This window comes from Megalobrama amblycephala, linkage group LG5 (genome assembly GCF_018812025.1).
Source record: "Megalobrama amblycephala isolate DHTTF-2021 linkage group LG5, ASM1881202v1, whole genome shotgun sequence".
In the NCBI taxonomy this organism is placed as follows: domain Eukaryota; kingdom Metazoa; phylum Chordata; class Actinopteri; order Cypriniformes; family Xenocyprididae; genus Megalobrama; species Megalobrama amblycephala.
The window spans coordinates 1418306-1442860 of NC_063048.1; the positions used below are offsets into that span (position 1 = coordinate 1418306).

The following is a 24555-nucleotide window of genomic DNA, read 5'->3' on the forward strand; positions in this document are numbered from 1 at the left end:
GAGGCCGATCATTTTCCTGGACCACACTGTCCAATCAGAAGTGCAGAGCACATGCATGAGTGAAGGGAATGATATATGCACAACTTGGCATTGCTGAAATCTAATTTTCATTGGCTATCTAACATACTCATAACCTCCCAACTCAAAGAAGAAAGCAAACGCTGGCACTGACTGCCCTGGTATAAGCACATCTGGTTTGATCTAACGCAGGGCGATCCCTGTAACCTGCTCACAGATGTTTCCTATCACAAGTAAGTGGCGTAACAGCGCACCTAAATATCATTTCATTCTAGTGCTCAACTGCATTTATGCTAACATCCTTACTACACTGAAAAAAAATGGTGTAGGATTCACTTTGAAATAATTTTCACTTAGAAATTGAGTAAATAATTGCAAAGAAACAATACGAAATTGAAATAGAAAGGCTAAAATAGTATTTTTCATGTAAAACATACTGAAATAATCTTTATTTACAGCTTTGAATAACCTTTCAAGTTTATTTATTAAATTAGTGAATGATAATGACTGACACACCAAATTAGAGTCTGTGTTTTTCTCCACACACTCTTAGTTCAACCGTCTCCCACTAAATATGAGCATTCATTTTTATTTTTCTACCTTTTCTAACGCAGTCTCACAGAGGTCATCCCTTCTGCCTTGTGACGTTACATGGACAAAACAAAATACTTCAGATGATTTCTTTGCTGAACTAGTGAGGTGTGATCATTTTTATAGCTTATTTTTTCAGCTTTTATTCATATTTTGAATTCATTTTTATATATATATATTTGCTTTAATTTTAAAGTTTTAGTAATTTAGTTATGTGTTGTAAATATAGTTTTTATTTCAGTTGTAGTTATTTCAGTGTATCAAGTCAAACTAAATGAAAATGAGACATTTTATTTCAAGTAATGAAACTTAATGGTTTTAGTTTTAGCTAACTATAAAATAACCCTGATGGTTTATCAAAGATCGCACAGAGCCTTTTATGAGGTCATTCCAGTTGAGGATCTGTACAGACAGCAGCTGCTCTTCCTCACACACCGCTGTTTGCTTTAACTAGTTAGACATGATTGCACCGTCTGATTTAGGGGCAGTCAGCTCAAGCTTGACAACAAACAGAGTTTTGCACAGTTAGAGGTGGATTGGCAAAGTTATTATAATCTCAGGTGAAGTCAGGATGATGAAATCTGGTTTATTTGGTTAAAATCTGCTGTTTAGAGTCCAATCTTAAGCTCACTCTGGCAACATAAACAGTTTTGTGAATGACGACCTCGTTTAAACACAGAAGTGCATGTCCTAAATTACAACTCAATGTGTGTACAGATGGTTAGCATTGTGACGCTTACAGTTTAAACCGCCTAACCGAGTTTAAACCATTTAAACCTGTTAGCTATTTTTTGGGCAATCAGAGACATTACCATTCACAAATGTTTCAGTAATCACCGAGGCACTGTTGAACAGCATGCTCTTCCAGTGCTGCTGGGAGAAACTAAAGCGGAGAAAGACCGTATCTAAATCTGAGAATGAGTCGAGGCACATTTCTCAAACCATCTGTCAGTGCTCAAATGTAAGTGACGTCACTGCATTAACAACTAGTGCACACTATGTGGATTAACGCAATCCTTACAGAACGAGGAGTCACAACTGTATTTAGCTGCAGTATTACATTTCTAAGTGTCCAAAATTGGTCAATGCATTCTGTTGAACCACACTAACCATGTTATGTCTGTGAATTATGTTATGCATATATTTGAATTATATGTATAATGATTTAACAGTGTAGTTTTACCATGTAAAGTAATAATGTAATTCCAGTAACACTTTACAATAAGGTTTCTTTCGTTAACGCATTAACCAAACAGTGAACAGTACATTTGTTACAGTATTTATTCATCTTTGTTAATGTTAATACATTTGTTAATGTTAATAAATGTTAATTAATTTGTTAAATGTTAATGTTTGTTAATGTTAAAGGTCCCGTTCTTCGTGATCCCATGTTTCAAACTTTAGTTAGTGTGTAATGTTGTTGTTAGAGTATAAATAAAATCTTTAAAATTTTAAAGCTCAAAGTTCAATGCCAAGCGAGATATTTTATTTAACAGAAGTCGCCTACATCGAACGGCCAGTTTGGACTACATCCCTCTACTTCCTTCTTTAATGACGTCACTAAAACAGTTTTTTGACTAACCTCCGCCCACAGGAATACACAAGAGTTGCGTTTGTAGAGTGTGTTTGTCGCCATGTCGTCGAAACGCTGTTATTTTCATCCCGCAGTCCAATCACCGGGTCTGATTCCGGCTCAAATTGATAGGGTAAAATTAAAGACATGTTTACAATAACACTGAGCGCATGCATCTCCACGTTACGGTAAGAGGCGTGACCTTTCCGGGCAAGGTTCGCTAAGCTGCTGTCGAATCACAACACAGGAACCGCTGGCACAATCAGAACTCGTTACGTATTTCTGAAGGAGGGACTTCATAGAACAAGGAAGTCATCAGCCCGTTTTTATGACAGTGGAAACAGCGGTATACAGATAAGTAAATTATGTGAAAAATACTGTGTTTTTTTACACGCGAAACATGAACTCATGTTATATTGCACACTATAAACACAATCAAAGCTTCAAAAAACCACGAAAAACGGGACCTTTAATAAAAATATAACTGTTCGTTATTAGTTCATGTTAGCTCAGGTCCATTAAATATCAGATACTGATTTTAATAACGTGTTAGTAAATGTTGACTAAGATTAATAAATGTAGTAACACTATATTTTATAGGGTAACACTTTATTTTACAGTGTCATTGTTACATATGTTACATGTATTTACTGTAGTAATAACTAGAAATTATGCATAATTATGTGCAATTAACCCTAAACCAAACCCTCATCCTAACCCTGACCCTATAGTAAGTACATGTAGTTCATTGTCTGTAATACTGTAATACTGACACCTTAAAATAAAGTGTAACCTTTTATAGTAACCTTGTTACACGTTATATGCACTTACTAAACAGTAAATTTTGCATAATTACTCGCAACTATCCCAAATCCTAACCCAATAGTAAGTACATGTAGTTCATATTATAGACTACTTGTACACTGTAACAAGGACACCTTGTTAACTGATGCTCACAAATGTAAAGTTGCTCTTTGACAAACAGCTTTTGTTCATCTTTTGTAAGTCAGTTTGGATAGCCCATTTCTGGGCTTTATTTAAATAATTTCAACAGTTTCTGATATTCTCCTAACCTGTAAAGTTCCCATGTGTCTGGAGTAGGAAAAATCCGAACAAATCCACCTCTCCGCTCATATTCCTCCTGTACCCTCCTTAGAACTTTCAATCTGCCCAGGAGAGACAATAGAACATGCTGTTCAATATCAAATATGTTAGGAGCAGCCAAGAAGAAAGAGCATGCATCAGCCTGCTATCTTCAAAAAAATTCCTAACATAGGCATCATTTGGCTAAAGTCATGGAAACACCGTTGGCTGTTGACTCAAAATCACTGTAAGAGTTGGATGCTGACCTCTTCTGCTGTCAGACCCAGTGTGCTCTCCGCTTGCTTAGTGCCGTGTTTCTCTCTCTGAGCTTCTGGGTCGGCACCGTTGGAGGATGGCGGTCTCTGACGCTGAGGATAAGAGTGAATTATTACAAAAAGGCATCATCAGTATTACTAATACTCATAGTTAGAGTTGGTGATTAACCGAAATGCCTTATTTTCAATAGAGTCACAGCTCTGTTATATAGCAGCAACTGATAAATCTGCTGTTGTAGTGGCATTGTGACATTGCACACACACTTCCTTCACATGCTGTTAGAAAGAGATGTAATTATTAAACTTACACACATAACCAGTCCTACATCATTTGTGCTACAAACACACCTCATAAACTCTCTTAAGCTCATTTCTGTCTCTTGTGCTTCACGTGTGCATGGTTTGGATTCAGCAGAAATATTTAGATCTTAAAAATAAACACTGCAATATAAAGATAAAATTCCCTGCCTGGCTTAGTTTTAACGGATTTGGTGTTATGGCTGTTTTATCACATATTAAAGGGGTCATGAATTGAGAGATCAACTTTTCCTTGAGCTTTTGATATATAAGAGTTCATCGTACTATAAGAATATCCTGTAAGTTTCAGAACTGAAATCTTCCTTGTTAGTCCAATAAAAGCTTTTATTGACTCCAGACCCAGTGAAAGACTGATCCTGGAATGTGTCTATAGACAGGTGAAACTCCGCCTCCACAGAAGAAATCAACGCCTACTTCATCATTGCAGTGTTAGCCCCGCCCACTGGTGTGTCAGTGAGATGAGGAGGAGAGAAGAGCGATACAGGACTAAAATAACATTACCTTTCAAAGGATCCTAATGCAGGAATATGGTTATTTATTTTCAACAATGTGAATGTCTCAGTTGAGCTTTATTTATTTGTATTCGGTTCATTTCACTGTGGATTCTTTGGTAAATCAATCGCATTTCGGCGCAAACAGACTTTTACGATATGGACTCGACAGTAATGCAACAACATGTCAGTAACTGTGTTCATTCTAATGCCTGATCTGATATTAATGATTCATGTACAGTCAGATGATCTTTGTCTGTGTGTCAGTAAATCAAACCAGTGACTAAACGCTCAACTTCACCTTGATTCTCTTAGTAGGATGAAAATAATCTGTTATTTAAACAGTGATTAAATTATACATAGAAAGCGATCAAAGAACGCTCCCTTTACAATCACTGGAGCTGTCAATCAAACAGAGCAAGTTTATCAGTGACCAAAACTCCCGTTATACTCAACGAATCTCTTAGTTACATCGCGTTTGGTCTTTATGAGTGTGTTAATAGACCATTCAGTCAATTCAAAAACAAAGATTCATTAAGGAATGAAACAAAGAGATTATTTAAACTTTTCGCACCACCTTACGAGGCTCAACAGACAAGCAACGTGGCGCAGAGGTAACACTGAATCTGACGCTGCACTTCATAGAGATCAATGCGTTGAACAGCGCTGATGACTGTCATGGGACATCTCTTTAACCCTTTAAAGGAAGCTATGATAAAGATATCGCTTTCATCAGCGCACACGAACACGATTTATTTTCAAGAATTTATGACTTGACCTAAAGAATGAAAGCTATACCAGACGCAGAGAATCACACACTCTCTTTCTCTCTCATAATTATCTACTCAGTAATACTATACACTAATAGCTTAACTAAAGCAGCCCATTCCTTCATTACTAGTTCTAAAGTGATGTTCTGAATTAGTAACAAAGGCTTGGGCTCTACTGTTAAACTATCAACTTGAGATTTGAATCTGTGGCGGAAGAAAGTAGTTCCGGTTTTTTAAGACACTCTGTGGTTGTTTCTTATTTATTTAAATACTTATTCCGTCACACTGTTGTATAAATGCAACATCACACTCGTAGCTGTGTGATATAGCTCAATATCAGCACGGCTGTGATTCGGCCGTAGGACACTTCAGTCAGATTCGCAAAATTATTAAAACTAGAAAATGCAGTTGTACTATGAAAATGGGGTATCAAGCAACTCAAAGGTTTCAATCAGCAGTATCCTCATTACCTCTTCCTATATAACCTGCACATAAGCCTCTAGCAGTCAGCAGATCCACAGCATGTCTCGGTTTGAGATATCAAGCTGGATCACGTTGGTCTACGCTGGGCAACCCAGCAAATGGACAGGGAAATCAGCTCCTTAACGTCTTGTTTCTTAGCTGAGGAAAGCTGTTTCCCAAATCCACCATGGAATTCCCTAAATCCTTTTCATCATATTGATATGAAACAGCTGCCAGCCAGTTTGATGGGTTGCTGAGGAGTCCCACCCAAACAGTCTCTGGGCCAAAAATTACGGGTCCATTAAAAGCATTTGGAACCAATAACATAATCTAGTGACCAGGGTGAAACTCAAGTGCCTTGACTGGTTGTACACTAGCTGCTTATCTCAAGCTTATGATGGTGTACATGCTTGACCATCAAGCAATTAGGAAAATGAACAAATAAATTGTCTGCCTTTGTAAAAATTGGGGCATAATAAGAATAGCATACTGTTTATACCAACACACGCCTGTGAATGTGTGTTAGTACAGACCTTATGCGCCAGAGAAACAAGACGTCTTTAAAATTTTGTCTTTGAACTCCCATTTTTGCGGTAGCTCTGTATATTTCTATTCTATTTAAACTGTGATTAAATTATGTAAAGAAAGTGATCAAAGAACGCTCCCTTTACAATCGCTGGAGCTGTCAATCAAACAGAGCGAGTTTATCAGTGACCAAAACTCCCGTTATACTCAACGAATCGTGTTTGGTCTTTATGAGTGTGTTAGTAGACCATTCAGTCAATTCAAACACAAAGAAATAGAAAAAAGCAGAAATAAATGGGAAATGAAGTAATTTTATCAATTATCACGATCAATTATCACCAATTTTAGTGTGATATCCATACAAAGAGAATATTAAAGTAATATTGTAAAAGTTTTGCTCAAAAAGCTGAAGGTCCAAAAGAAATGTGTCTGGGTCCAAGAGACAAATGTTTTCTTCATAAGGGAATTACGGGTGAAATTTTAAGTCTGTATAGCTTAATTGAGTCCAGAGGGCTGAAATTGCTACTCAATCCCACAATAAATTAAGTCTATTGGCCCCTGGGGTCACAGTGGCTTTCCAAGTTTTTAATATATTCAGAAAAAAATAGTAATCACAGACTAGAAAGTGCACAATGACAGAGATCATCCTGTTACATTAGTGCCTCCGTTCCCACATGAGCATCTAGTACTACTTCTGACTTCTGTCTTGTGCTGACACACCTAAATGCTGAAACATGAAGGTTTTTCTTCTTAAATAAATGAAGTCAAAGTGTGGTTATTTTTACCTGAGGCTTCTGGGTAGCATTCTTCATTCTTGAGTCAAACCCAGTTCTGTCAGTACGCAGCTGTCGTGATAAGGGATCCTGACACACAAAACCTAAGTGCAACAAACAGTTGCTGTTCAGACAAAAGAGTACTTGATGATGATCAATACACAATAATCTTCTAATTTCTATCCATCCAAATGTGAAATGCAGTGTGTGTACAAAAACAGCAGACCAAATACTGCATCAAACAGTCTGAAAAAGTTGATATCAAATCAAATATTCTGTTATTTATTACAATATTTTTTTTGTTGATGTACACTACTGTTCAAAAGGGTTTCTTTTCTTTTTGAAAGAAAATAATACTTTTCTTCAGCAAGGATACATATTTTAATTTCAAATAAATACTGTTATTATATATTTGCGTTCATCAAATAATTCTGAATAAAGACACTATATTAGGGTTTCCACACTTTCATGATGTGATGATGAATTTTAGTCATTTAGCAGACATTAACTAATGTTCACTAATAGGATAACAGGTTCTATATCAATAGAATCTGTGACCAGAATAGAAATTAACTTTTACAAAAATTGAAGGCGAGTTTATCAGTTCTACTGTTTGAAATTGATGTAAACTAGTCATCAGAAATGTGGATCACGCAGATGCATGTGATCTACAACCATCATTGAGATCAATCATCACAGTGAGCGTTTCTTTCTCTGGCGTCAGTTTTGCGAGTTTTTGGAGTGGTGACAACCTATTGCATGAGCACAACAAAACTTTGCCTCGAGCAATCATTATTTTCATGAGCGCTGCAGAGGTATTTTCTTCAGCCAAACTATGACAGTTCAATGACTCATGCAAGCATCTAATGTTCTGTTGACAATTCCTTCATGTAAGTCATCTAATGCTAATGAACACTGCCTGCGGGGAACTCTTTAACACTGCGGTGAGGACGCAGGGTATTGATTTCTTTTCAGGCACGTCACATTTCAAATTGCATGTTAGGAAAAATGTGAAAAAACCACCAGCGGGCAACGCAATTAGTGATGAGTGAGAGAGACAGAGAGGCTAAACCTAAAGACCTTTCAAATCACATTTTCATTTTTTATGATTTATTACAAATTTATTATCAAAAACAGTGGTAATCACATGCATGAAACTTATTTAATGAATGTTTTAAAATGTAATCAACTCAATTCCTTTCATTTTTTGGCAAAGTGCTGCACAACAGATACTGTTAAAACTAAAACATGGAAGAAAACTGTGAGATATTGTGTGATTTTCTTATTTAAAAAAGTTTTACAAACATTATTATTATTATTATTATTATTACTTTAATGAGTATACTCTACTGTGCAACAGTAAAATATTTCTGTCCTAATAAGTTAAACTGAACTTTTATTTTGGCGGGCTGTGAGTTTGTGTGTGTATCTGCCGATAGTTTTCTCAGATGAAATGGTGAAATGCTGCTGAAGTGACTCTCCATGTGTTCATGTCCTCATATAGTGTGATGGCACGGGAGTGTCACGTGTGTGTCAAACTGAGACACGCATAACATGCAGACTTCAGATTTCAATAGCAGTGTTTATGTGCTTTAATATTAAAATACACTAGTCTATATCGCCATTTGATTAACTTTATATCCCTATATTTGATTATTTATCCAAAATTCTGTGACATTTCATGTTAAACTGGATTCAGCGATTCCCATGTTTTCCGCATCGCAAAAATCATAGGGCCCTATAAAACCTCATGTAAGGGAGGAAAGCCCAACCCTCCATCCTCTTAACCGGTCATTACTGTACACCAAACAAATGTGACCCACATGACAAAAGCCACGGCCACAGACAGTAACCTGCACTTATGGGTGTTCTGTGGTTAGAAAATGTGACCATACAAGAACATTTACAACATGAGCCTGAGGTCAAGTGGTAGAGGACTGTGAAAAAGAAACTTACCCACAAGAGAAAACATATCGGAGATCATGCTGGCCTTTATCTTTAAATCAAGGGGAGCATCACTAGAAATATAAAAAGGGGGAAAAAGTATTAGTGCACTGTTATATAAACCTTGTGGGCCAATGAACTGTTCTGATTTATAAGCCTTTAAAACAGCACACAGAAATATGATTATTTCATTTCTCCTGTGAAACACGAAATCAGATATTGGACAGAATGTCTAAGCCGTTCATTTCCATCCAGTGAAACTGAATGGTGATTTATACACTGTCAAAAACCATCAATAAAGTCCCTCAAACTTGCCTCCCAAGTCCCTCAAGGTGCGAGCTTTATTATCCTTCCGCGTGCCATAAGGTTGCCGACCGCTGGTCTATATGACTACATTTCAAGTCTTGATGTCGTATGAGCGCTGTCAAATATCGGAGCCGTTCCAAGGTTTTCACGGAGGAAATAAAATAATACGACTCAACCCTTTACAGTTAATACTATAAATATTGTCACTGCCTACAAAAATTGCATGTCTTTTTATAGGGCAATTCACTGACGAATGAAAATGCTGATATGTTGACAAATGGGGTCCAAAATATCATATTTTGTGTTCCACAGAAGAAAGAACATGAGGGAAATATGACTTTTGAGTAACTATCCCTTTAAGTTCACTGTTATAGATGTCACATATTTCACAAGCAAGAGAAGTGAATAACATTTGAAATAGTACAATTAGACACAAAGCTTCAGATTTGTGTCTATTAAACCAGTCCATAACGTGCCAGATCTACAAAACTAGGTGATTTACCTCTGCTGAAAGCACTACATGATGCTTCCACTTGATACTGAATACAAATGTGAAGATGTTTAAACTTTTCCGTTCTTGACCCAAAACCACTGCGGTCTGTGCTGTTTTTATGTTTATGAGCATGTTGACAAGTACACTTAACGGAGGGCTTGAGTTTGACTCAAGAACTTCCCTCTAACTGGACAAATTACGCATAAGGATATGTTTGACACAAACAGTTGGGTGTAAATTTTTTTGCAATGAGAAATATCTGGGGACCAAATAGCTTTTTAATAGGAAGCATTTTTGCTTGATCTTTGTTGGTTTAGCAGGTTGAGGCTGGAGTTATTTCTTCATTTCATCTCTGATCTTGGTGAGAGAGTACTTGGCCTTGAAATCATTGTGGCTCTTTATTATCCTGTTGAATGTGTTGCTGGGCTGCTTAATGTAATCTCTTAGGGCAGCTATTGCACCTTCACCCGTGACGGAAGCCACTTGCTATTAAGATCCTCCTAGTCTTCCTTCATCACTTAGAGCATCAGAACGTCACTGCCGAACGATGTTCTTCTTGAACTTATAACCAGGGCTTCCACTAATTAGGATGTTCATTAATTGTATTAGCGAATCGAATGTCAGTGGAGAGAGAGTTGCTTTGGAAAACTCTTCGCTGTAAGGCCTTTACAAGTCTTTACGCAACCACTGGCATGAAACCGCAGGTTGGTTAACCCTTCATTTCAACTTCCAAGAAGCCTATGATGACTGGGCCTGTTCAGTATGTTCATACAGTTGATCATAATGGGATACTGTCAAATGTTTGCAGTTGATGTATGTCACTCCTGTGGTAACACACTCAAATCACTGGTCGCCTCACTTGGTTGCAATCTTAATGCAGTTTCTGATCCAGTTTTGGACATGTCTTGACCTGAAAACATCTAACTGGGTAGATCTTTGATGGCCGAACAAATCACCTGTAACGAGAAATCCTTCCTCTCATCTGGTGTTACACTTTGAAATAGGCTTCAATTTGATCCCATCAGATACTGTGGCGTAGACCAGTGAGTTCATAAGGAATGCTTGAGATGTTCTTTACACCGTATTGAATTTTACACGGATGAAAATGAGACTTACAGTCTTTACAATTGCATGCACTTTATAAAAGTCCTGGATCACATGTAAAACTCACAACATCCACAACTGTTTTATGGAATTTTTGTCTACTGAAAGTGTTCTGGAAAGTCTTTCATCGGCTCAATAATTTGCATGTTGTTAAACTACTGTACAGTCCATTGAACCCACTGTACTTCAAGGTAACACTTTAGTTTAGGGTCCAATTCTCATTATGAACTAGTTGTTTATTATCATGCATATTAGGATATTTGCTGTTTATTAGAACTTATAAAGCACATATTAATGCCTTATTCTGTATGACCTTATTCTACATCTCATAATCCTACCAAATACCTAAACTTAACAACAACATTACTAACTATTAATAAGCAGTAATTAGGAGTAGTTAATAGTGAGAATTGGACCCTCAACTAAACTAAACTACTTGGACGTCAAAATTCCTTCCTGTCAAAATATGGTGCTACAAGGGGCAAAATGCACTTTTGATTGAATTTCTATATTTGCCTAAAATTCGTGGTTTGAATGGCAGTATGTGATGGAAATTCAAAGTGCACAACGCAGTGATCTCAAATTGCATTTGCCTGTGTAACACAGGCAGAACACAAACACCCAAAGCAGTTATTGTACACATCACATACACATAAGAAAATGGAAAAATCATAGGATTGGTGTGTGTGCGTTGCTCACCATGCCAATGAGGGAGAGAGGTTCACTTCCAAGAGCCACGGTTTGAGGTTGGAATCAATGAGAACGTCGAAACCATACAGTTCTGCGAATTGAGACACACACACACACACACACACACACACACAGTGAGACGGGTGAATGGGAGGACAACCACCACACAGAGGCAGTCAGCACTACTGAGCCATCTGTAAATGCAAATGAACAGATTAAAGCAGTAATAGAAGAAACACAGGCCACATACACACTGAAAACCTCTTTAACATACAGAAATAAATCCTCTAAATGATAATTGTGTGTCTCTCCTGAACCTGTGATGGCTGACACTGTTATTACATTAGTGTACAGAAAGTTTGCTTTCACAGCACTTTCAATATTATGATATTTTGACAAATCATGACATACACATTATCTAGCATGTTAGAAAAGCTGTCTGTGTACAAAAGGGAGTGACGTCACGGAATTACTAGCTAGTACAGTTGTAAAAACTATGCAGATTTATAGTAATAGTAGTTTTTGTTGGAGTTTTATGTGAACATGTTTAATGTGTTTTTCACACATGTAACCTTGTATTTTGATAAATACTGTTGTTATGACACCAAAATTTTAGATACCAGGGAAATTCCACGATTCTCGATTCCATTAAACCGCAACCAAAACTACTAGCCTAACTAATATAAAGTTCAAACATTTTTTTGAGACAAGTAAATGGTCAGTAATAAAATAAGAACAAATAAATCAGAAGTGACAGGACATATCAAGCATTCTGTGTTAGTTCAGGCAGGCCTCGTGGTCAAGCTCCGCTATCAGCTTATTTGCAAATTCCAACCCCACCCACATCAGCTGATTCGATTTCTATGGACTCAATTGGCAACTCTCAAATAAGTTGCATTGCTTAAACGCAGCTTCCGCCTGTCTGCTTGCTTGCAACCCACCTCCTCCCCAGCTCCTCCTGTTTAACTTGATCAGTGTCATTCTGTTGTCATTGATGCATGCTTTGTTCTCAATAGGGGGATTTTCTGCTGCTCTCCCAGTTAAAAAATGGGAGGTTGTCCCCAGAAGCTGCTGCTGTTCCCTGTCTTAGCTTTCATGGAGCTCATGAAAAGGACGGGGGATTTAGAACAGAGCAATACTGCCAAATGTAACTTCGACAAAATATGCCAATAAATAATTGACTAAAAAGTTTGTCTACGGTAATTTTTTGTCTGAAATAAATACAAAGATACAAAAGAAATAAACAGTGCTTTAAGATTTTCAGTTAGGTCATAACAGTAGTATTCAGGTACAGAAATACTACAGCAGTGCTTCCCACACAGACTTTACTTGGGCGGGCCGCCCAGGATTAATAACGGCCGCCCAAGTATATTTGGAGACACATTTTTGCTTTTATTATTTTTATCCTCTTATACTTTTATATCCGCGCAAGATAATGAAACCATCCGCGATCGATAAACTAGTCGTTTCATACCTGCTCGTTATGTGTGCGTCAGAACTGTTTACTCCCGCTGACATTCCCACGGGCGCTGCATTTTGCAAAGTCACAAGGGGGCGCTGTTGCGTGTTCTACAGGCTCGCGCAAAACTGCTTCAAAGTGATTCTCAATCAATGAAAAGCGCAGATTTATGCCAAGCGATTGCTAATGAACACAAGTTGATGAATTATTACAATGTCTACTTTATGGCCTTTATATAAAATGTTTTATACGATTGTAAGAATCTGAAGGATCAGCCTGCAATAGTACAGACATTTCAAAATAAGAGTCCCATTGAATTTCGGGCTTGTTTGGGCATTATTGGTATTTTGGTTACACTATAAATTGTATTTAATTTGATTTCCATTTAATTCATAGTAAATTATTGTAGTCTCCCCCACAGGAAGAAAAGACTAAGAACATTATTTGACACATACTATTCATTTTATAAATTTTACTAGTAAAATCTGTGTCCCATTCACTGAGAGAGACACTATATGACAGCAAGGAGAACATAGGAAAAGGAGAACCATTTAAATGCTGTAATTTTGCATAATTCACAATGCATAATAATGCATAATATTAGTATCTAATTAAATGTAATAGTATGCTATGTAATTAAAATAAAATAAATAATGAAAAAAACATTATTTGTTTGTCACATGTAGTAGACCATTTTTGTGCCGTGGGTAATTGGAGGATTTTTCACCCGGCTACCACCGCAAGTATATTTCAAACCCGTGGGAAGCACTGACTACAGAAATAAATAAATCAAATGTACATAAAAACCGCATAGTTTTCACTGAATTAAACATAGATGAATCCTTATGAAAGCTACAAAAGTTATTCAGCCAAGAGCAGTGAGTGATTTTCTCTGTGTCTTTTGTTGTTTAATTAATATTACAGAGCGCAGCAGGTTTATTAGGCTGCTGTCACTTTAAGACCTGATTTTATCTCGATAGCCAAAGGATGACAGGAAAAAACAGATGCAGTGTTAATTGTATTAAATATTTTTAACGCATTAAACCGAAAATACTAATTGCAGAAATCGCATCACACTTTCAGATCTTTCAATCCAGAAAGTTTGAGAAATAAAACTTTTATTTAAATCATGAATGGGAGAGAGAGCGAGCAAAGAGCGTTCCCTTTGCAATAACTGGCTTACTATCTTTACAAGCAAAACTTTTTAAATGATCACAATACACCAGTGTTTACTAATTTTATATAATCAGAAAAGATATTGTGATAATTTCACTAATATTCAATGCATCGCCCAGCCCTAAAGAGCAGCATAATCCTGCAGCATGATCCTCCTATCTTTCAGAACAACCTTTTATTGTGAACATGTTTTAAATGTTGCCCAGAGCCTATATGTGGCTCTAAATGCTCTCTGGTATAAAGCAGGCCTTTATCAAACAGAAGGGGGGTTTCTGTGTCCTTTCTACATTCACTGACACAAGAGAGAGAGTGTTTGAATGTGTGTGCTTGTGCTCGTGTGTAAACAGCAGTGGGGCGACATGTCGACTATAAATAAGCCTGTGCCGCCCTGCTGACTTTATACTACATTTCATGGCATCAAAGGGATCAACAGCTGATCCCTCTATTCCCACTTCTCCTGTATCTGTTTATATCATTAGATTGATAATGGTTCAGTTCTTATGACACTATTAGCACAATACACAATAAATGACACTATTTTTTACTGTTTTTGGGTGAGCTATTTCATTTCAGAGCTTGCGAGTCTTTAAAGTTTTAAAGGTCGAGATGTGCTCTACTGAACACTGTGTTGAGTTGTTTCAGACCCAAAAACTGGCTTGACTGACATACCTCTTACTCTAACAACCTTTTCCTCCACTGACTCATACGCATTTGCTCAATTAAAAAAAAAAATGCATTTATAAATATCTGCCAGTTCCAGTTCACCAATGATCCCATGCAATTATTTAAGACAGATGCCAAACCAGATTATGTATTTCGTAAACTGGAGTATTTCGTAAACCGGTTATGCATGGTATACTATAATCCATTTATTTGTAAACAGGTAGAACGTGCATGGAAAAGCATCTGGAGTTGGTTATTCCATCACTGAAGATCCTCTCGCGTCACTCATCAGAGGGCCTTCATCAGCTGACGGGATTCAGTATTTAGATAAATCCATAACTATGACCATATGCTCCTGAATAAGATTATACCTGCTCCATAAATAAAACGTGACAATGACCTGGATCACATGCAGAACCACTGTTTGAGAGGCTTTGCTGGAGTCAGACGAGTCTGAAGTGAACTGAGAAAAACACATTTACAGTGGTTCCTGACAACAAAATGGTTGCTTTTGGGAAAAAAAAGCCCATTATCTATTGTCAATAGTGTAGCGATGTATGAAGAACAGAAGTCCCATTTAAACCATGCAGGTGAATCTGCATATGGAAATCTTTCACCCTTGCACAAAATTCCAGATTGTGTGGATTTTATTGAAATTTGGATTTCTTCTAACAGTGGTAAATGTGACTGGACCTTAAAGGATTAGTCCACTTTTAAATAAACTTTTCCTGATAATTTACTCACCCCCATGTCATCCAAGATGTTCCGTGTCTTTCTTTCTTCAGTCAAAAAGAAATTAAAGTTTTTGATGAAAACATTCCAGGATTTTTCTCCTTATAGTAGACTTCAATGGGCACCAAACAGTTGAAGGTCAAAATTAGTTTCACTGCAGCTTCAAATTGTTCTACACGATCCCAGACGAGAAATAAGGGGGTAACACTTTACTTGAAGGGGTGTGCATAAGACTGACATGACACCTTCATAATCTTGACATGACACGTGTCATGAATATGAAGGAGGTTTTATGAATGTTTATGACAACTGTCATTAAGTGTCATTCGCTCAATTATGTCATTTTTAATGCAAAGATGACATTGTTTGAGATGTCCGAGTTATGACAACTTGACATAAACCAACACATCATAGCCTGTCAGTGTCTTTGTCATGACAACTTGACATTATTTAGCTTTATGGGATAACATTACATTAAACTGTCATGTGGTTGGTTTTGACATTGGCTGTCATGAGGCCATTATAATAGTGTCATAAATATGTATCTTGAGCTCAAGTACAGTGGTACAAATTGAACTTGTCATTAAAATGTCATTAAGTGACAATACTCTGACAAATAATTTTATAACAGTGTCATGACTATTTTTCATTTCATGTTTTTTTTTTTTTTTTTTTTTTTTTTTTTTTTTTAAGTTTCCTCCAACAGAAGGTCAGATAATAGACAATTTCAAATTTCGTAAAAAAGATGACACTGTTATAAAATAATGGTAACACTTTATTTTAGGGTCTTTTAACTAGTTGCTTATTACTATTAGCATTCATATGGCTAAAATATTGGCTATTTATTAGTACTTATAAAGCACATATTAATGCCTTATTCTGCATGATCTTATTCTACATTCTTAATCCTACCCAATACCTAAACCTAACAATTAACTATAATAAGCAGTAAATTAAGAGTTTATTGAGGGAAAAGTCATAGTTAATCATTTATATATGTGTTCCCTATACTGAAGTGTTACCAAAATAATGTAATGTAATGTTAACCCATAAAGCTAATTAGTTTTTTTTAAGTTTGATAATTAATCTGCTATGTCATGTTTATGACAGGTTATGATGTTTTGCTAATGTCACGTTGTCATGACAAAGACACTGACAGGTTATGATGTGTTGGTTTATGTCAAGTTGTCGTAACAAAGACATCTCAAACAATGTCATCTTTGCATTAAAAATGACATAACTGAGCGAATGACACTTAATGACAGTTGTCATAAACATTCATAAAACCTCCTTCATATTCATGACACGTGTCATGTCAAGATTATGAAGGTGTCATGTCAGTCTTATGCACACCCCTTCAAGTAAAGTGTTACCAATAAGGGTCTTATCTAGTGAAATCATTGCTCATTTTCTGAAAAAATTTTAAAATTATTTAAGTTTTAACCTTAAATGCTCATCATGAACTAGCTCTCTTCTTCTTCTTCTCTATTTGAATTCCAGCAGTGTAGATACTGCTAAGTGTATTACTGCCCTCCACAGGCCAAAGTTTGAACTAATTGTTATATACTATTGAACTAGCATATTGGAGGGCAGTAATACACTTAGCAGTGTCTACACTGCTGGGATTCAAATAGAGAAGAAGAAGAAGAGAGCTAGTTCAAGATGAGCATTTGTGGTTAAAACTTAAATAATTTTCAATTTTTTTCAGAAAATGAGCAATGGTTTCACTAGATAAGACCCTTATTTCTCATCTGGGATCGTGTTGAACAATTTGAAGCTGCAGTGAAACTAATTTTGACCTTCAACTGTTTGGTGCCCATTCAAGTCTACTATAAGGAGAAAAATCCTGGAATGTTTTCATCGAAAACTTTAATTTCTTTTTGACTGAAGAAAGAAAGACATGGACATCTTGGATGACATGGGGGTGAGTAAATTATCAGGAAAAGTTTATTTAAAAGTGAACTAATCCTTTAAGACAAAAACATCATTTTGGCCAATTTCTAAGGCAGCACCTTAGGAGACGGATCTCATGCTCAACACCAAAACATAGTAAGCTGCATTTCTGAACCACTGCTCTACATAACATGAATGTGAGACTAATCTACTACAAAAAGGTAGTCGTGAAAGCCCTACAAGCAGGGTCAGAAATGAACTTCTCCAATAAGGGGCAATATTTTTTACTTATTTTTTACAATAATTTTTACTTTGTAGGGGCAATTTTTATAATTACCTTATTAAATGCTCGTGTGTTGCTTTTTGTGTCAAATACTTATAGTTCTCCTATTTGCTTCAGGTACTGCAATCCCGGCTCAAGCAAAAAGGCAATCATGCTTTTTTCGATAGCCGGACCTAGGTTATGGAATAACTTACCACTCTCCATCCACTCTGCCCCCACTTTGAACACTTTTAAAACAGCTTTGAAGAAACTCTTTTACATCTTGGCTTTTGATTCTGACCCTGGAGACAATTAAATATTAGTCTGCTTTATTGTCTTTGCTTGGTTTTCTTGATTCTTCTTTGTACAGCACTTTGGGCTGCACTTGTGTCAGAAATATGACAAACAAACTAAACTAAAATAAACTATTATGCTATTTTAAAGGTTCCCAATTTGTTTTAGAGTCTCATATAACAGGTTTACATGCATCAAAAACATTTGAATATTCTCATAATATCCACTGCAACATCAGCTCTTTTCTTATAGTGTCTGAAACTGTTCGATCAAGGATTCGGTCTCTCTAAACCCCGCCTTTTTGAGAGTCTGCTCTGCTCTGATTGGTCAGCAACCCAGTCTGTTGTGATTGGCCAACCGCTTACAGCACATGTTGGAAACCAAACATCCATTAGCATATCTGAATTTCAGCTCCGGAGGCTTCATCGGCACTTGATCCACAGTGATACGAACAGTAAAGATGGCGTCAGTGTTACCGTGTCAATCTCATCCTTTGGAAGTGCATGAAGTGGATTTGCTTTTGCAGAGCAGAATACAGCATCTTCTGGACACGGACAACACGAACCAAACTCTTCCAGTCCCAGATACAACTACAGTGATTGAGGGCGGGGCAAAAGAGACGCTGATCACAGGCAGCCAATGAAAACCATAGGCTGACATTATGCAAATCTGTTACGAAGCTAAGTAGGTTCAGCAGGAAGTAAAGCCCTATTCGGACGGGACTAGTTTCACAGGGGGACGTTAGAGAAATTTCTGTTTCACAGACGTACTTTGAGATTTTAATCCCGTCCGAATCTGCCATGTCGGTCTTTTTCTCACACGACCTCTATAAAAATTCCAGAGCAAATTACCTACTGTTTTTCGTCAAACTCGGCGGTCCTCAGAGAAATCTAATCCCGTCCGAATGCGAATGTCTGTGATTTCCGAAAATGTTTTTTCCAAAACGCTTTTTCTTGTGTGTTTTGGTCAACGTGAACTACCGTACAATCTCTCGCTATCGCGCCGGTATTCAAGTTTCTGCTTTTTGTGCACCGATAATGGATGTAGATGTGTTTGGTACACTGCGAAGAAATAAAAAAAAAAAAATCAACAAGAAGAGCCAAATCACGTAAACTGTTAAGACTGGCTACTGTAATATCAGTTTCAGGTAAGATTACTTTAATTTCTGCACTTAATTACATAACGTGTAAATTATATAAGTTAAAACTTTTTATTCCAGTGGGTTTATTATAAGAACCCAGTTCTATTAAATCATGATGATAAATGTATGTTTAGTTTTTTCACACTACAATTTTTATAAAATGTTTACAAAACACTAAATGTGTTAGGACGTTTTACTTTATATTTAAAAGTGCATTCTGAACACGTGATCTTCTGAAATGCCCACATGTAAAACACAGACACTCTTACCTCGGTAATAAACACGGAGATGTTAGTCCCGTCCGAATCCGTACATAAAATCACAGATGTAGGATGATAAGAATTGTTACTCAAACGTCGTTTGGAAAACTAGTCCCGTCCGAATAGGGCTTAAGTCTGGAATTACTGAAGACTCGGTTCAGGCAGTTCAGAATTGCTTCTTTCTTTTGGGAGACAATATCTCCATTTATGAGCACTTTGATTTTTTAAACTTTTACATTCACAAACAGCTCTATTACACACTAGATGAAAGGTCATATCTAAAAAAAAAAAAAAATCATAATGGGGCACTTTAAATTTAATCAATTAATTCAATCAATTAGAACAGTACGTTAACAATAAGCCATCTTTGCATTGCCAAGGTGGCAGAGAAGCTGCATCTGGCCCTGCATTTATGTTTATTTACATTAATGTAATTTTTAACAGCCTACATAAAGTATATAAATTGTAAAATCAAATAACAGGAACTCAATACAGGATTGGGCTGTTATTGTCAGTTATTGCCCTTGATATTGTAATGATTATTAATGCTGTTTTTGTGTGTGGAGAAACAATTCCTATAGGCAAAAGAAGCCGAGAACCATTTATGAATTAGTTTATTGTTTTTTATGCATTAGAAAATGAAGACTTCACATTGGTTATTCAAATGAGTTATTCCATCACTGAAGAACTCCCATTATAACCAGCTGACGACAATGCAAAATCAATCTCTTATATACATCGTATCTGCACTTTGTTGAGTATGATGAGAGAATTCAGGGAACGACAGAAGTCTGTTGGAGCACACATTGAATTTCCAGCGTTTTCAGTGGATTTCTTCTTCACTGGTAACTAATATAAACACCTATGACTGGGCATTGCATTCATGAACTTAACAGAGACTATTGGCTATAATGCTCTACGCTGCAAAAAAAAAACATAAAAAGAAACCTTTGATGCAACATGAGCAGATCTAACACCTTTTATTCAGTGTCACATTTCACTTTAATTGCGACAATCATGATAATTTTAGTTTATTTATAGGGGCATTTTTTCCCCCATATCTTGAATTTGGGGGGCATTTATGTTCATTCCGGGTAGCATTTTTGCCCAAGCTCAAGTTAATTTTCAGCCCTGCCTATGAGGCTGATTAATGAAGCCAGTAACGGTCTATGCAGGGAGCAGACAGCACAGAGGCTCACTGGGTTCTTAAACAGAGCTACAGGCGAGTACATCTTTCTTTAATCAGCTCTAAACACACAACACGAGCTGAAAGACAGGGCGAGCGGCCCATACTAATTACTCAAGATGTGCAAAAGCACCATTTCGCATTGTGAACACACGTACAAACACAAACAGCACGCTCCATACGCATTTACACTCCGCTTCAAACAGCGAGCAGCCAACAGCCCATGTGCAACGCATTTTCCCCCAATTAGGAGCAGACACCGGTCCTGCCCGCACCTCAGCCCTCACAGGCCGTCTCGCTCTCTCCGTCTCTCTTCTCTCGGCTTTTGTGGCTCTTTAATGTGTGCTGGGAGGGCCCATTAACATCACCACAAAATATTCGCAGTGAGGAGAATAAATAAGCACCAACAAGGGAAGATCAAAGCAGAGCGTTATTATGAGCCGTTGGGCTCTGGAATCGAAAAAAACAAGCCCAAACCAAACTCACCACAACAACAATAACAAGACCGTAACGTATCATCTCACTGGGTGTCTCCTGCGTCTGCTGTGTCACTTGACAATGTTGCATCACTGCAGAAATAAATCGTATTCCTGCTGGTTTTGGGTGTCTTTTCATAAACAATATAATAGAGGGTGGAGTGACTCGCATGAACTCACAGATGAAATATAACTTGACTTCTAAGCTTAAGTAAGAGACAATTTACACATGATCACAGTACTGCATATCACTTCAGCCACGGAAACTGGGAGACTTTCACCAATATTTTTATATCAGTGGTCCAAATGTTCCAATTTTTAAGGAATAGTTCACTCAAAAATATGCAAACCCGTATGCTGTTGCTGCTGCTTTTATTCACAAAAAGAGAAATTTGAAGGATCTTCATGCGGCTCTTTTCTTTGTGACTACATCCAAAAAATCCCATAAAAGTATCATAAAAGCAGTGCTTGTGACTTTTCGGATTTTTCACCAAGCTTGTTGCAATGCATTAGGATTGCCTTATCCGCAAAGAAAACATGAGACGCTGCTGTTTTTGACCATCTTTGTGTTGTGAGCACACCTTAAAGGGTTAGTTCACCCAAAACTTTCTGTCATTAATTACTCAGCCTCATGTCGTTCCACACCCGGAAGACCTACATTCATCTACAGAACGCAAATTAAGATATTTTTGATGAAATCCGAGGGTTGCTGAACCACGCATTTGCAGCAACGTCATTGCACCTTTTGAGGTCCAGAAAAGTATTTAAGACATCGTTAAAACAGTCATGTGACTGCAGTGTTTCAACCTTAATGTTATGAAGAGACGAGAATACTTTTTGTGCGCATGAGAGTGAGTGAGTAATTAATGAGAGTGAGTAATTAATGACAGAAATTTCATTGTTGGGTGAACTAACCCTTTAAAATGCCGCCTACTAGCAGCTCATTTTAGAACAAAGCCTTTGAAAACCCACTTTGTCAAATATCTTGTACATTACTGTAACTGCAGGGGGAAAAAATAATGCTTCTGACAAGGTTCCAAAAATACAGGGTCCGAAAGATTTTCATACCTTCCACTTCTGCTAAAGGTTCTTGAGCAATGATCTGTCGATGTGGATGGAGCACCGTATAGTTAATTGCTACTGAATCTATAGCACCATGTCCATAAGAAATTATGTTTCAGTCACACATCTACTGCTCACAGTACAAAAAAGGGAAAAAAGCAGTATAACCATTTTTTCAGAATTTTTAACAAAAGTTGTTGTTTTTTGGTGCAGTCCAAACTTCATCAAAATTGGTTTAGATCATCTTCAGACCAAGCCTCACAAATGTACAGTAAGTAATTAGAGTTTTGATTTTCAAACTGTTGGAAACTGAAAATAAACCGGAAGGAAAACAAAGGAGTAGCTTGATGATGCCATGATTTCATGAAATATGCGTGGAGGCGTGAATCATCATGAATAATGGGTGATTTACACCTGAGAAGACAAAAGAATCGCATAATGAGCTGTAATGACCTGCATATTAATGAGCTCTTTCAGACAGGTAGGCTGTGAAAAAACCCTCAATGATCATGTCTCAAGCTCATCATGGTGTATATCAAACATACAGGAAAAACAGCAATACTGTGAAATATTATTACAATTTAAAATAATGGTATTCTATTATATTCTTTTTAAAATATAATGTATTTCTGTGATGCAAAGTGTCTGAACAATTATGTTACCTCTATGGCATTTTATATAGGCTTTTAGCTTAACCCTCAGGGGTCTGAGGATTTTTGGGGCCATGGAGAAGTTTTGACATGCCCTGACATTTGTGCTTTTTTCAGTTGTTCATAAACATATTAATGACAAAAGTGTCATTACACTGTATTCAGCACAAACTAGGCTACAATAATATGTGAGGAACATGTATGTACATGTTTGTGTTTTTGAAGGAATAACGTTTATGCGTGGTTATTGAAAAAACAAAAAACTTAAGTCACTGAAATAAGGCCCAAAAAAATATATTAAAACTGTGTTCACAAGGATTCTGGGTATTGGAGGTTGTAGACTAGAGTTTTTGCTTCAGAATGAAGTAAAAATTATCCTTCCTACTCCTTCATATAAAACAAAAGAGAGATTTAAATTTTCTAAGAAACTTTTGGTCAAGAAACACAGTATGCGTGGAGGCGTGAATCATCATGTATAATGGGTGATTCTCACCTGAGAAGACAAAAGAATTGAATAATAATGACCTGAAATGACTTGCATATTAATGAGGCCTTTCAGTCAGGTAGGCTGTGAAAAAACCCTCTGTGATCATGCTGATAACAGGATTAAAGTCCACTCAGGACAAAAAAAAAAACATGATTTTTGTGATCTCATGCACGCACGTATTATTGCACATGATATGAAGAAAATTTTGTATAGGCCTATGTTAAATTACACTACCAGTCAAAAGATTGAACACATTGCCATTATAATGTTTTTAAAAGAAGTCTCAAGTCTCTAACCAAATAATGGTTTTCTATTTTAATATACTTTAAAATATAATGTATTTCTGTGATGCAAAGCATCTGAACATTCCTACCTCTAGGGCATTTCATATAGGCTACTATATTTGTTATATTATAGAGCCTAAATGTTGATGTGCAGTTGACAAACTATACATCATTAAAAAGATCTAAGACTCAAGCTTCACATTTTGACTCTTAAAATCTTATATTGACCATAATTTCTTAATATGCTTAAAAGCATACACATTTGGAGAAATATTGATGGATTCTCATATGTTTATATCAATTTTCTATACAGAGGAATAATATTTATTATTCTATATTTATTGTCATCATTATGAGCGCTGGATGCTGTGTTTTTAATTCATACTTCAGCCGGAGGGCGCTCTGCCCCTTTTGTCCACAAATGCCTCAGTAAAAGAAGAGGCATATCATGTGACAATCAAGGAACTAACAGAGGCAAGAGATCGCTAAATGTGGCTATTCAAAACACTTTTCAAGACAATAAATACACGATTGAGATGATGAATGCATGTATTGACTGAATTTGCGTCTGAATAGCGCTGGCTCCGTGGGCGTGGCCGCATTAGCGGATAATGAGCTGAATCAAGGACTTCTGACATGGCTCTCTTTTCATACAGATTACATAAACACAGAAGGTTTGTTTTCGATTTGACTTATATGTTTTAAAACCTGACATCTTAACGTTTTTTTTTAGACACAAGTGTAATTTTTTTGTCATTCGTATTCACTAAGTTACAGTTCATTTTCTGAGAACTATCAGATTGGACTTCGTTTAGAGGGAGACGAGAGATCACGCATCATGTTAGTTTTCTTTATTTTACAAAAAGCACAACATTTTGTTTTTACTCTGAGTGTACACAAATGAAAGAAGATATTCCACAGATTAAAATGGTGTATAGCTCTTAATTGTATGTGCAACATTGACAGAGTATTTTGAGTCTCTTTCACACTGGTAAGAAAAAAACCGAGGTGGTATCGCCGGCGTGACCGCCGACCCGAGGGAGTTAAACGATAAGACTTACAGTGTTGAGCTATATAACATGATTAGTTTTCTGTCGATGAATTTGTACAAACA

General features: G+C 36.7%; 1 protein-coding gene across 1 annotated transcript in view; it reads right to left on the bottom strand.

Moving 5' to 3' along the window:
• Window positions 1-24555, bottom strand: part of ttll5 (tubulin tyrosine ligase-like family, member 5) — a 140511-nt gene that overhangs the window by 81170 nt on the left and 34786 nt on the right. The window contains 5 exon segments of the mRNA XM_048190347.1: window positions 3256-3348; window positions 3512-3633; window positions 6892-6983; window positions 8836-8897; window positions 11426-11507. Of these exon segments, the coding sequence (XP_048046304.1) occupies window positions 3256-3348; window positions 3512-3633; window positions 6892-6983; window positions 8836-8897; window positions 11426-11507 (451 nt within the window).